This window comes from Paramisgurnus dabryanus, chromosome 21 (genome assembly GCF_030506205.2).
Source record: "Paramisgurnus dabryanus chromosome 21, PD_genome_1.1, whole genome shotgun sequence".
Classification (NCBI taxonomy): domain Eukaryota; kingdom Metazoa; phylum Chordata; class Actinopteri; order Cypriniformes; family Cobitidae; genus Paramisgurnus; species Paramisgurnus dabryanus.
Window position 1 is genome coordinate 24389743 of NC_133357.1, and position 12860 is coordinate 24402602.

Sequence of the window (12860 nt, forward strand, 5' to 3'; positions counted from 1 at the left end):
TTAGCGGGGAGAATGCGTTAATCTTTCTGTCTTTTTTGGTGTAGCCGTGACTAAAATAGAAAATTCTATCATCATTTATACATTCACATCATTTTGTATGGAAAAGAGATACGTCAAAATTAAGCATTAAAGATGGAGACCTACTTTGAGTAATCTTTTAGTCAATTTGTGCATTTGTATTCAAACTGACCGAAATTTATGTCATTATATACAGTACATAAAATCTTACTTTGAATCTTCCTTGACTAAATAACTTAAATAATTCCTTTTGTAAAGATATGAAGGTGCACAAATGATGACATGTTTTTAAATTATTAAGATTTTAATTTGGGTCTTTCGTATGAGTGGTGTCGGCTGGTCGTACCTCTCCTCCCTTCATGTTCTTCATTCCCATGTCTCCCTTGCCTTTCTTTCCCTTCTTGCCTTTTTTCTTCTTAAGGCAGGTCTTTTTAACGACGCAGAAACAGCAGGTGAGGATGAGCACCACTGCCACGATAGCGATGGCAATTATGGCCCAGGAAGGCACTTAAAGTGAGAGAAAGACAAAGAATGATGAAGGAACGTGGCTTGGAAAAAACAATTCTAGTTTTATCATTGCCATTATGAGACTCAAGCGTATCCCGTTACCCCTTGATCAATAAAGGATGAGCCCATAACTTAAATGTCACTTCGTGTGGGAAAGAGACGGTGTAATTGAAACGCCATGGCTTTAGGGATCTATAATAAATGTTTGCCTGCTTCAAAGTTTAAACAGTTTGAAAAGTTTGGAAGTTATAGTTTTGAATGTCAGACACTAGATTGTATTGGGATGATGTCAGGGTTTTGCTATAGGCTGCTAGAAAGATCTCGGAAGTTGTTGTGGCATTTCTAGATGGTTTTTAAAGGGACACTCCACTTTTTTGAAAATATACTCATTTTCCAGCTCTCTGAGAGTTAAACATTTGATTTTTAGGGTTTTGGAATCCATTCAGCCGATCTCTGGGTCTGGCGGTACCACTTTAAGCATAGCTTAGCATAATCCATTGAATCTGATTAGACCATTAGCATCACGCTAAACAATAACCAAAGAGTTTCGATATTTTTCATATTTAAAACTTGACTCTTCTGTAGTTACATTGTGTACTAAGGAAAATTAAAAGTTGTGATTTTCTAGGCTGATATGGCTATGAACTATACTCTCAAACTGTGTAATAAACATTGACTTTGCGGATGTAACATGGCTGCAGCAGGCGTAGTGATATTACGCACTGCCCGAAAATAGTCCCCTTGGTTACTTTCAATAGCAGGGGACTACTTTTGGGCGTTGCGTAATATCATTGCACCTCCTTTCTGTCGGTCTTAGTACATGATGTAACTACAGAAGAGTCAAGTTTTAAATAGGAAAAATATCAAAACTCTTTGGTTATTTTTTAGCGCGATGCTAATGGTCTAATCAAGATTCAATGGATTATGCTAAGCTATGCTAAAAATGCTAGCACCAGACCCAGAGATGAGCTTAATGGATTCCAAAACGGTAAAAATCAAATGGGAGCTCGAAAATTAGCATATTTTATAAAAAAGTGGAGTGTCCCTTTTAAATGATACTCCAGCCAAATATCAAAATTACCCCATGATTTTCTCTCCCTCAAGCAATCTGAAATACATACACATTTGGAGTTATTTTAATAAATGTTCTTGCTCTTCCAAGCTTTATAATGGTAGAAAACAGGGATCAGGGAACAACTTCTGACTTTAAACCCCAAAAACTGCATTTATCCTTGACAATGATAATCCACACAACTCCAAGGGGTTAATAAAGGTCTTCTGCGGGTAATCGATGCAAATTTGTACGAAAAATATCTATATGTCAAACTTTATAAGCTATAATAACTCACAGAAGACGTTTACTTTCGAAGGGAATCTCAACGTTGTGTCATGCTAAGACATTTTGGGGAATGAGATACCCGCTATGCCATAATTAATTATGACTGTCTGTAAGTGTGAAGGTGTCTACGCACAACTTAAGACGTAAGGACCTGAGATCCAGGTAGAGACGGGAGGTCTAAATCATAATACCTTATAAAAATGTGTGGGGGAGATCATCCCGCCATACCACAAATATCCTGCATGGAGGCCCCTGACAAAATGGCAAGAGAAGATGCCATACTCCTAGTAGAATGTGCCTTAATTCGTAGAGGTGAAGGTATATTGCGCACCTCATATGCTATTGAAATAGCCTCTACAATCAATTTATTGATTGTTTGTTTAGGATGTCCTCTCTTAGAGAACCAAACACAGACCAAAGGTTGGTCGGATCTTCTAAGGTGCAGAATCTATTAATGTAAACATCTAAAAGCCCAACAGGGCATAGAAGATGTACCGTCAGTTGATCTGTCGATTCGTGAGGAGGAGGATGAAAAGCCTGAAAGACCAATGTCCTAGCCACATAGCTATGACACATAACCTGGTCTAGGGTGTAAATTAGCCTTAATTTGGTCTATTTATAGCCGCGTGGTGTGACGTCATCCGCCGGCGTCTATATATAAACATAGTATGACATGTTATTCATGAGTGTCACGCTGCATAGCTTTCCCCAAAATGTCATTATCATGACACAGCATTGAGATTTCCTTCAAAAGGGAACATGGATCATCCTGTTTTGCATCTGTGGGCGCAACTATGGTATAAAATCGTATCCATTACCCACAGAAGACCTTTATTAACCGTCTGGAGCCATGTAGATTACTTCTGTGAAGGATGGATGCACTTTTTTGGGCTTCGAAATCAAAAGTTGTTCCCTGATCCCTGTTTTCTCCCATTATACACAGCGAAAAATTAATGTCTTTTTTGTCTTGTTTTCTAATATAAATATCTGAAAATTCTTTAATTGAGAAACATTTACTTGGTAAACAAGTGGCTTAAGATAATAAGTCTTGTTTTTTTATTAAACAAATGATGAAAATCAAGAGTTTTTTTTTTACTTATAACAAGTCAAAATATCTGTCAGTGCAGTAAGAAAAATAAACTTAATTCCAGTTTTAACTTAATTCAATAAGCTTAATTTAAGTTTATTTTTCTTACTGCACTGGCAGATATTTTGACTTGTTTTAAGTAAAAAAACTCTTGACTTTTATTATTTATTTCAATAGACAAGACTTAATATCTTAACCCACTTGCTTAACAAGTAAATGTATGTCAATTTACGAATATTTTGATATTTAAATTAGAAAACAAGACAAAAGTACAAAGTAAGACATTAATTTTTTTTGCAGTGTAAAGCTTTGAAAAGCAAAGACATTTACTTAAATAACTCCAAACGTGTTTGTCTGAAAGATAATGGACACATGTATCTCAGATTTCTTGAGGGTGAGCAAATCATGGGGTAATATGGATATTTGGCTGGAGTATTCCTTTAATCTGTGTTTTGAGTTTGCCACACTGCAAAAAATGACTTTCTTACTTAATATTTTTGTCTTGTTTTCAGTGAAAATATCTAAAAATTCTTAAATCAAGGTGTATTGTCTTGATGAGCAAATGACCTAAGAAAATAATTCTAGTTTTAAGACAAAAAAACATATATTTAGGTGAATTTGTGCTTAAAATAAGCAAAAAAAAGACATTTTTTGCTGAATTTTTCTTGTTTTAAAGGGATACTTCACCGATTTAGCATTCAGCTTTGTATCTGTAGAAACCCGGCAGTATTACTGAATGACCATGTTTCCCTCCCTCATTTCCCCCTGAGAGGAGAGATATCTGCATTTTGGTTCTGCAAAAAAGTCCTCTGATGATGCAAAAATCGTCATATTACATCATCGGAGGACTTTTTTGCAGAACCAAAATGCAGATATCTCTCCTCTCAGGGGGAAATGAGGGAGGGAAACATGGTCATTCAGTAATACTGCCGGGTTTCTACAGATACAAAGCTGAATGCTAAATCGGTGAAGTATCCCTTTAAGTAAATTCAAGGAAAAAAATCTTATTCCATTGGCATAGTTTTTGCTTGTTTTAAGCACAAATTTAGATATCTCCATTGAAAACAAGACAACAATACAAAGTAAGAAAGTCATTTTTTTGCAGTGCAGGATATTTTTTTATACGTCATACAAATTTCCTGTATTTTCTGGTTGTATTCTAATAAAGACACTAAGAAATCGTTAAACATTGTCAGTGTACCATTGAAAAACCAACAAATCTAATGGTGGCCTTAAACGTTTACACAGTATTTATTACACAGTGACACTTACATGGCAGCTTGTCCATCTCATTGAGAAACTTGTTTTTGATGTCACCAAAGACGTCATTCTTGGTGACGTGGCCCTGCTGTTCGGTGGAGTTGTCTGCAGGTGTGGAGACGGCGGGGGCTACGGTCAAAGCGCTGGCTCCTGTTGGCTCAGGCCCCACCATGGCCTCGGGCTTCTTCTTAAACAAATTCCACTTCATGCTTGATGGTTACACAAACAAAAACCCTGATGGAGAGAAAAACAGCTGATATGAGAAGGATGTAATAAAATGCGCATGAATCACTTAATGTTTCATTGGCTCAGCTACATACAGTACTCCTTATTCAATGGAGACTGAATAAAATGACTTACTCGGCCCATCAAACATGCAAATGTTGCTGGCATAGGCTGCTACAGAGCGAATGATGACTATCATCATAAAGTCACACACTATCTGATCTCTTGATTATTAAAACTTGCCTGATAATGTTAGATTTGCTAGAAATGCTAGATTTTTTGATTGGCCAGTCACAAAATTCCAAGGTTCTTTCTTTGAGATAACTACCACTCAAAACTAATAACACACGGCTGTAAATATTTTTGACATGTACAGTTTATTATTACACAAATTACATATAAATATGTCTATTAATAACATATAATACATACATATTTAAAAATGATTAGACCAAATAATGTGTTTGTGACATATGAACATCTTGTCTTTTCTTAAATCTAAAGTAAACGTGTTTTCCTAACAGAAGGTCTGCATTTGTTAAAAATAAACAAATAAAATATTTCAAATCAATACATAATATTATTTACCTTACTTATGAGTAGGGTTGGGTATCAGTTTAATTTTAGCGATCCCGATACCAATTAGCGATTCCTGGTTCCAATTCCAATATTTTTAGTGAGAGAAAAAAGAGCAAATTAATTTTAAAATTAATTGTATTCTTATATTATTCTTAAATACTTTATTTTAATCACTGCTGTTCGCCGTGCGAGATTGACTGAAAAAGTCAGGAATCAATAAACAGAATCTAAATGCGTGCAGCCTATCGATTTCCCCTTTTTTTTACATTTGGAACCGGTTCTAAAATAGCAAAATATGTCTCTGCTTTACGTCAGGTCCTGATCACACTGTCAGGGCTTTTCTCTGTGACAACAACCTGCTGCCTACATTATACCTCAAACATGAAATGTAGCAGTTTTGGCATAAATACTTTCATTCCTTAAATTTAAGTTAAATCAACTTACAATTTTTTATCTTGACTTGAGATGAGTTGCTACAACTTATGAAACGAAGTTGAAATTAAAGAGCTCTCTAAGTGCATCTGACATTTTTTTTACTTAATAGATTCTGCCAACAAAACAGTATTTCTAAATGATCTGAGGCTGAGATTTAGCAATTCTGAAGTGAAAGTATTTGATGAATGTATAAAACGTGTCGAGAGCATTCGGTTATTATCATTATTTTTATTTTTGACAGAGGTGACGGTTTAGCTGCTTTGCGTCTGAGCTCCTCAAGTGCTTAAACTTATTTATTGTACTGATATACTTTAAGGTTATATATGACTTGTCTGAGCCACCCGCTCCACGAAGAATGACTTTGCCCTCCGATTTCATTAAAAGCACAGTGAAATAGCAAACAAAAAGGATTTCTCATTTCTCAAGCATCAATTCTTTGCTTCAGCGGCGAGGGGCCTGTCTGTACCCATTGCAGCACATGAATAATTTAATGAAGCTGACAATTCATGGGATAAGCCGCTTTATAATTCAAGGGCCCGCTCCCTCTCTGCAAAGGTACGACAGAATGCTCTGTGCTGCGGTTATGCAATCTGACGTTGCATAAGTCAAGTGGCCCACAGGCAAAGGCTGCGGGGAGAGTTTGGCAAAAGAGAAGATAGAAACAGACTGAAAACGACAGATTAAATTTCTGCATTTTGACTTAAAAGGCGTACAGGGCATACTTTTGCATCAAATATTTGAGACTGATGATGATCGATTAAAAGGATAAATCTTTAAATGGCACTAAAGAGAGAACCTGAAACGGTTCTTCAATGGCATTGCTGTAAAGAAACATTTTTAAAGGGTACTGACTACAAATATATATGGCATAATGGATTAACACTAGGATTGGATATATATACACTCACCTAAAGGATTATTAGGAACACCTGCTCAATTTCCCGTTAATGCTATTATCTTATCAACCAATCACATGGCAGTTGCTTCAATGCATTTAGGGGTGTGGTCGTGGTCAAGACAATCTCCTGAACTCCAAACTGAATGTCAGAATGCGAAAGAAAGGTGATTTAAGCAATTTTAAACGTGGCATGGTTTTTAGTGTCAGATGGGCTGGTCTGAGTATTTCACAATCTGCTCAGTTACTGGGATTTTCACGCACAAACATTTCTAGGGTTTACAAAGAATGGTGTGAAAAGTATGCGGCAGTCCTTTGGGCGAAAATGCCTTGTTGATGCTAGAGGTCAGAGGAGAATGGGCCGACTGATTCAAGCTGATAGAAGAGCAACTTTGACTGAAATAACCACTCGTTACAACCATGGTATGCAGCAAAGCATTTGTGAAGCCACAACGCGCACAACCTTGAGGCGGATGGGCTACAACAGCAGAAGACCCCACCAGGTACCACTCATCTACACTACAAATAGGAAAAAGAGGCTACAATTTCCACGAAATCACAAAAATTGGACAGTTGAAGAGTGGAAAAATGTTGCCTGGTTTGATGAGTCTCGATTTCTGATGAGACATTCAGATGGTTGAGTCAGAATTTTGCGTGAACAGAATGAGAACATGGATCCATCATGCCTTGTTACCACTGTGCAGGCTGGTGGTGGTGGTGTAATGGTGTGGGGATGTTTTATTGGCACACTTTAGGCACTTTAGTGCCAATTGGGCATTGTTTAAATGCCATGGCCTACCTGAGCATTGTTTCTGACCATGTCCATCCCTTTATGACCACCATCTTCTGATGGCTACTTCCAGCAGGATAATGCACTGTGTCACAAAGCTCGAATCTTTTTTAAATTGAACATGACAATGAGTTCACTGTACTAAAATGGCCCCCACAGTCACCAGATCTCAACCCAATAGAGTATCTTTGGGATGTGGTGTAATGGGAGCTTCGTGCCCACAAATCTCCATCAACTGCAAGATGCTATCCTATCAACATTTCTAAAGAATGCTTTCAGCACCTTGTTAAAACAATGCCACGTAGAATTAAGGCAGTTCTGAAGGCGAAAGGGGGTCAAACACAGTATTAGTATGGTGTTCCTAATAATCCTTTAGGTGAGTGTAGTTGAAATAAAACAAAACAATACGAAAGTCATAGTTTCAATAAACTTTGAAGAAATTTTTTTACTCGAATGCCGCCAATTTGTTTACATCACAATACATGAAGTCAAAAGGACGGCTCCGCATCTTAAAAATCTCAACAGGCTGCCAAGATTATTTAGCAAACTAAACTTAAACTGAAGCATTTTTTAATATTGCCCCAACACATGCAAAATGAATAACACAGCATATTATCTGAATTTGAAAACTTACATTTTTTTGTACAACATAGAGAAATTTCAATGATTTCATGCTCCAATGCAGCCAATAAATCACTGCTGGCCATAAATCATCTTGGCATCTGCCTAATTTTGCTTTCTTCTACCAAGTGATAGATTAATTTGCACCGAAATACCTTGGAGTTTAATTGGATGTCAACGGCAAAAGATATGGGAAGTGTTTTTCCTCGCTTCCAAAGGTGCCCAGACACAAAGGACATTGAGTCACGAGGACACAGAGGCAAAGATCTGTGAAAATCAGAACATGAACCCTCCGTCTAAATGCATTCAAAGACCTTGCAATGTATTAAGCTTAAATTGTATTGGATACGGGCATATTTACAGACTGACTCAGAGCCTGGATCATTTTCAAGATGAAACAAATACTGACAAATATGCACTTGTTTCAACAGCTTGTAACCAACCTACAGCTGTCCAATTATATAATATTACTTATTCATGGTGAAAACAGAGACCTGTGATTAAAGGAAATTGGCTGACTAAATAATCCCAAGGTAATTTTAACTGGCTGACAAATGATTGTTAAAAATGACTGAGGCACTGCAAATGAATAAATACCTGAGAGAAAACTAGAGATGGTTTGTTGGAAATTGTTGTTAAACCTTCAAAGGGGCATAAACTAATAAACAAGATGCAGAAATGACCTTGGAAGAAATGTTTTTTTTCACCACAATTCGTAACTTGCTAAATACAAATGTTTTAGAAAATCAAACATTTTACAAGGATATTGATGATTTTAAATATAATGCTAAAACTGCAAATGTGCTTGTGCTTTTGGAATTCAAAAAAAAAATGTGCAGCATTTTTATCAAATAAACATATATTTTTATGTTACTTTAACTTAAATTAATTCAGTTAAAAAAAATTAACATGACAAAACATCTATGAAATTCTCCAATTCTTGGATGATCTTTATAAACAAAATTTTCTCGATGTAAGCTCCTCATTTCCTTACTGCAAAACAAGGTGATTCTGTAATAGTTTTTGTTAATATACCATAAATATTAATATAATTATAAATTAATTATACTAGACATTTGTTGGCTCATAAACAGCTGTGAACTAATGCCAATGAGCAAAAATTAACAGATTTCAAATTGCTTAACAGATGCATAACAGTCCTATAATATTGTTCTTCAGGTAATATAGACCTTCTTGCACCAGATGTGCAAGGCTGTCGGTCTGTTCATTGTTATATGACATGCAACAGCATGAAATGCAATTTACGTTATGCAATGTCGAATTACGTCTAAAATGCAAGTAATTCAAATGTACATCTTGTTTAAAAACGATATTGATCTCCCACATTATTCAGTCCGATGACATTGTTTGGACCTTATAGTTCAAATGGAATGCAACGTTTTCCACCTCTCACATCTTCTCCACTCCTGTGTGTCTTTTGTTTGTGTTCAACACAGTGATATGATCACTGGACTCGCTGAGATAAAGATTTATCCTTCTGTTTGTATTAAGAGAGAGATACAGAGAAAAGGAGATAGAAAAAGAGAAAGAGCTGAAGTAAATGAGAATCTGTGTCCGTGTCTTTGCTCTGGGGTTGACTGCATGCTGCTCAGAGGACAACAGACACTTTGCTTTTTATGGGAGCCATTATCTTCACTGCAGTCTCAGTGATTTTACAGCTCTTTGACATTCTCCTGCTGTTTTATATGTACCACTGCCAGCGTACAGTTGTAAATATAACAGAAAAAATAAACATATACATACACAACTGATCTTGTCTGACCAGAGAGCAAGAGGTTTAAAACCAAACTGTTCCTGAGATTGTGAATGTGATATTCACAGGTTATCGTGAATGTTGATATCCATAGGGGTTTGTGAAAGTGATATTCAGAGGTTACTGTGAATGTGATATCCTCAGGGAATCGCAAATGTGATATTCATTGGTGATCGTGAATGTGATTTGATCATAATATACACCGGTATTTGTGAATGGGGTATCCACAGGTGATTGTGAATGTAATATTTACTGGTGATCCTGAAAGTGATATTCACTGGGGATCACGAATGTGATATTCACTGTTGATTATGAATGTGATATTGACAGGTGGTGGCAGGGGCGGAGTGGGACCCAAAAATCTACCGGGAAATTTCATAGACCACCAGCCCTCCATGGTCAAAAACAAAATAAGCAAATGCTGAAATCTAAAATTACAATAAAATGACTGCACAACAACATGAAATACCAAGTGTAATAACTATTATTTAAAAGATCTTAAAGTCAACAACAGTTCCCTAGTTTTAGGTAAGATTAAGCTTACTATGGTTGCAAAGCAGTTGCTTATAAAATTTTTAAGCCTGTTTGGAGAGAGATGTTTTATGTGACAAAATGTCAGTCATCGTGTGATAACGAAAATATAACGCAACTTACATGTTCTGAGCAGGTGTTGTCAGTGAACAGGTTGTGCATTTGTTGTAACATTAAAACAGGAGATCAGACTTACTGTGCATTCAGACCGCCACCGGCAAGAGCGTCAATAAAAGGTCTGGCTGCCCTGACAACGACGCTAAAGAAAAGTTGTAGTGGACGCTCTAACGCTCGAATGCATTCTCTGAACGCGGAAGTTTCCGCCTTCCGATTGGTTGCCGGTGAACATTTCCGCCTTCCGATTGGTTGCTGCCGAACCGCGTCATATCTCATTACCATAAAGTTGAGCTGATTTCAACTCTCCTCGACGCTCACGCTGTACATGACGCGCCGCGCCGCTGCTCGCCGGAGCTCGCCACCGGCTCTCATTGAAAATGAATGACTTCCGGCCACTTTGACGCTCTCGTCGGTGGCGGTCTGAATGCCCAGTTAGGCTACTCTGTGCTGCTCAAAGTGATGCTCGGAGCTCCATTCCTCGATGGGTGTGCGAGGCTATGCTTTTTTATTGGTTGTTGCGTTAAATCTTACCCAGATACAACAGTGCTATTTTCTGATTGGCTATAAGAGAATGTTTCTCTTTCTTTTCTTTTTTTTGATTGGCTGATAGAACTCCAGGGGAGACGGGCTTGATAGAGAGAGCGGTGCGGCCAGATACATTTTGAGCGCTGAAGCATATTAAATATATGATAAATAGTTTTTAGTGTGGCCTGAGTGCATGACTAAAGACTGAAAGCACGGCTATTATCAGACCGCCCCTCGCGGCCTTAAAACACTACCGGCCCACCGGAAAAAGTCCCGACTCTCCCGATTCCCACTCCGCCCCTGGGTGGTGGTGAAAGTGATATTCACTGGGGATCATGAATGTGATATTCACAGGTGATCGTGAATGTGATATACTGGTGACCATGATATTTACAGGTGATGTGGAATGGGTATTCACTGCTCATAGTGAATGTGATATTCACAGGGGATGGCAAATGTGATATTAACTGGTGATCATGATATTCACAGGTGATCATGAATGTGATATTCACAGGTGATCGTGAATGTAATATTTGTGCTTCTGGAATGTGATATTCACTGAAGATCCTTAAAGTGATATTCAATGGTGAATGTAATGTTCATAGGTGGTGGGGAAAGTGATATTTACTGGGGATCATGAATGTGATATTCACAGTTGATCATGAATGTGATATTCACAGGTGATCGTGAATCTAATATTTGTGCTTCTGGAATGTGATATTAACTGGTGATCATAATATTCACAGTTGATTATGAATGTGATATTCACAGGTGAACATGAATGTAATATTTGTGCTTCTGGAATGTGATATTCACTGGTGATCCTTAAAGTGATATTCACTGGTGAATGTAATATTCATAGGTGGTGGTGAAAGTGATATTCACTGGGGATCATGAATGTGATATTCACAGGTAATTGTGAAGTGATTTACTTGTGACCATGATATTTGTAGGTGATGTGGAATGGGTATTCACTGCTCATAGTGAATGTGATATTCACAGGGGATCGCAAATGTTATATTAACTGGTGATCATTATATTCACAGGTGATCATGAATGTGATATTCACAGGTGATCGTAAATGTAATATTTGTGCTTCTGCAATGTGATATTCACTGGTGATCCTTAAAGTGATATTCAATGGTGAATGTAATATTCATAGGTGGTGGGGAAAGTGATATTTACTGGGGATCATGAATGTGATATTCACAGTTGATCATGAATGTGATATTCACAGGTGATCGTGAATGTAATATTTGTGCTTCTGGAATGTGATATTCACTGGTGATCCTTAAAGTGATATTCACGTAATGTAATATTCATAGGTGTTTGTGAAAGTGAAATTCAGAGGTTATTGTGAATGTAATATACACTGGTGAACGTGAATGTGATATTCACTGGTGATTGTGAATGTGACTTGATCATGATATTCACAGGTAATTGTAAAAAGGTTATTCACCGGTGATTGTGAAATTCACAGGTGATTGTGAATGTGATATCATAGGGGTTTGTGAAAGTGATATTCAGATGTTAATGTGAATGTGATATTCATAGGTGAACATGAATGTGATATTCACAGGGGATCGCAAATATGATATTTATTGGTAATCGTTAATGTGATTAGATCATGATATTCACATGTAATTGTGAATGGGATATTCACTGGTGATCGTGAAAGTGATATTCACTGATGATTGTGAATGTAATATTCATTGGTAATCTTGAAATTTATATTTACTGGTAATCGTGAATGTGATATTCACAGGTGATCTTGAATGTGATATTCATAGGTGATCATAAATGTAGTATTCACAGGTGATCGTGAATATTATATTATTTCTTGATCATGCAAGTGATATTTACAGGTGATCTTGAACGTGATATTTACTGGTGATGGCGAATGAGGTATTCACTGGTGATCATCAAGGTTATATTTGTGAATTTGATACTCCTTGGGAATCCTAATGTGACATACCCTGGGGATCATGAATGTGAGATACACAGGTGATCGTGGATGTGATATTCACTGGTGATTGCAATGTGACATTCACTGCTGATGGTGCATGTGGTATTCACTGGCGATCGCAAATAGTGTATACCAAACTGTATTCTGCTGCTTTGGACAGTTGGTCAAAATGAAACTGTTTATAATGCCAA

General features: G+C 37.0%; 1 protein-coding gene across 3 annotated transcripts in view; it reads right to left on the reverse strand.

Annotated features, from left to right (window-relative positions):
• syt2a (synaptotagmin IIa) overlaps positions 1–12860 on the reverse strand; it is a 65161-nt gene that overhangs the window by 28896 nt on the left and 23405 nt on the right. For all 3 annotated transcript variants that reach the window (XM_065282385.2, XM_065282383.2, XM_065282384.2), the window contains exons 2-3: positions 4224–4445; positions 365–525 (exon numbers count right to left, since the gene is read on the reverse strand). In XM_065282385.2, coding sequence (XP_065138457.2) covers positions 365–525; positions 4224–4419 — 357 coding nt within the window. In that variant the 5' untranslated portion in view covers positions 4420–4445. The remainder of the gene's footprint in view (positions 1–364; positions 526–4223; positions 4446–12860) is intronic.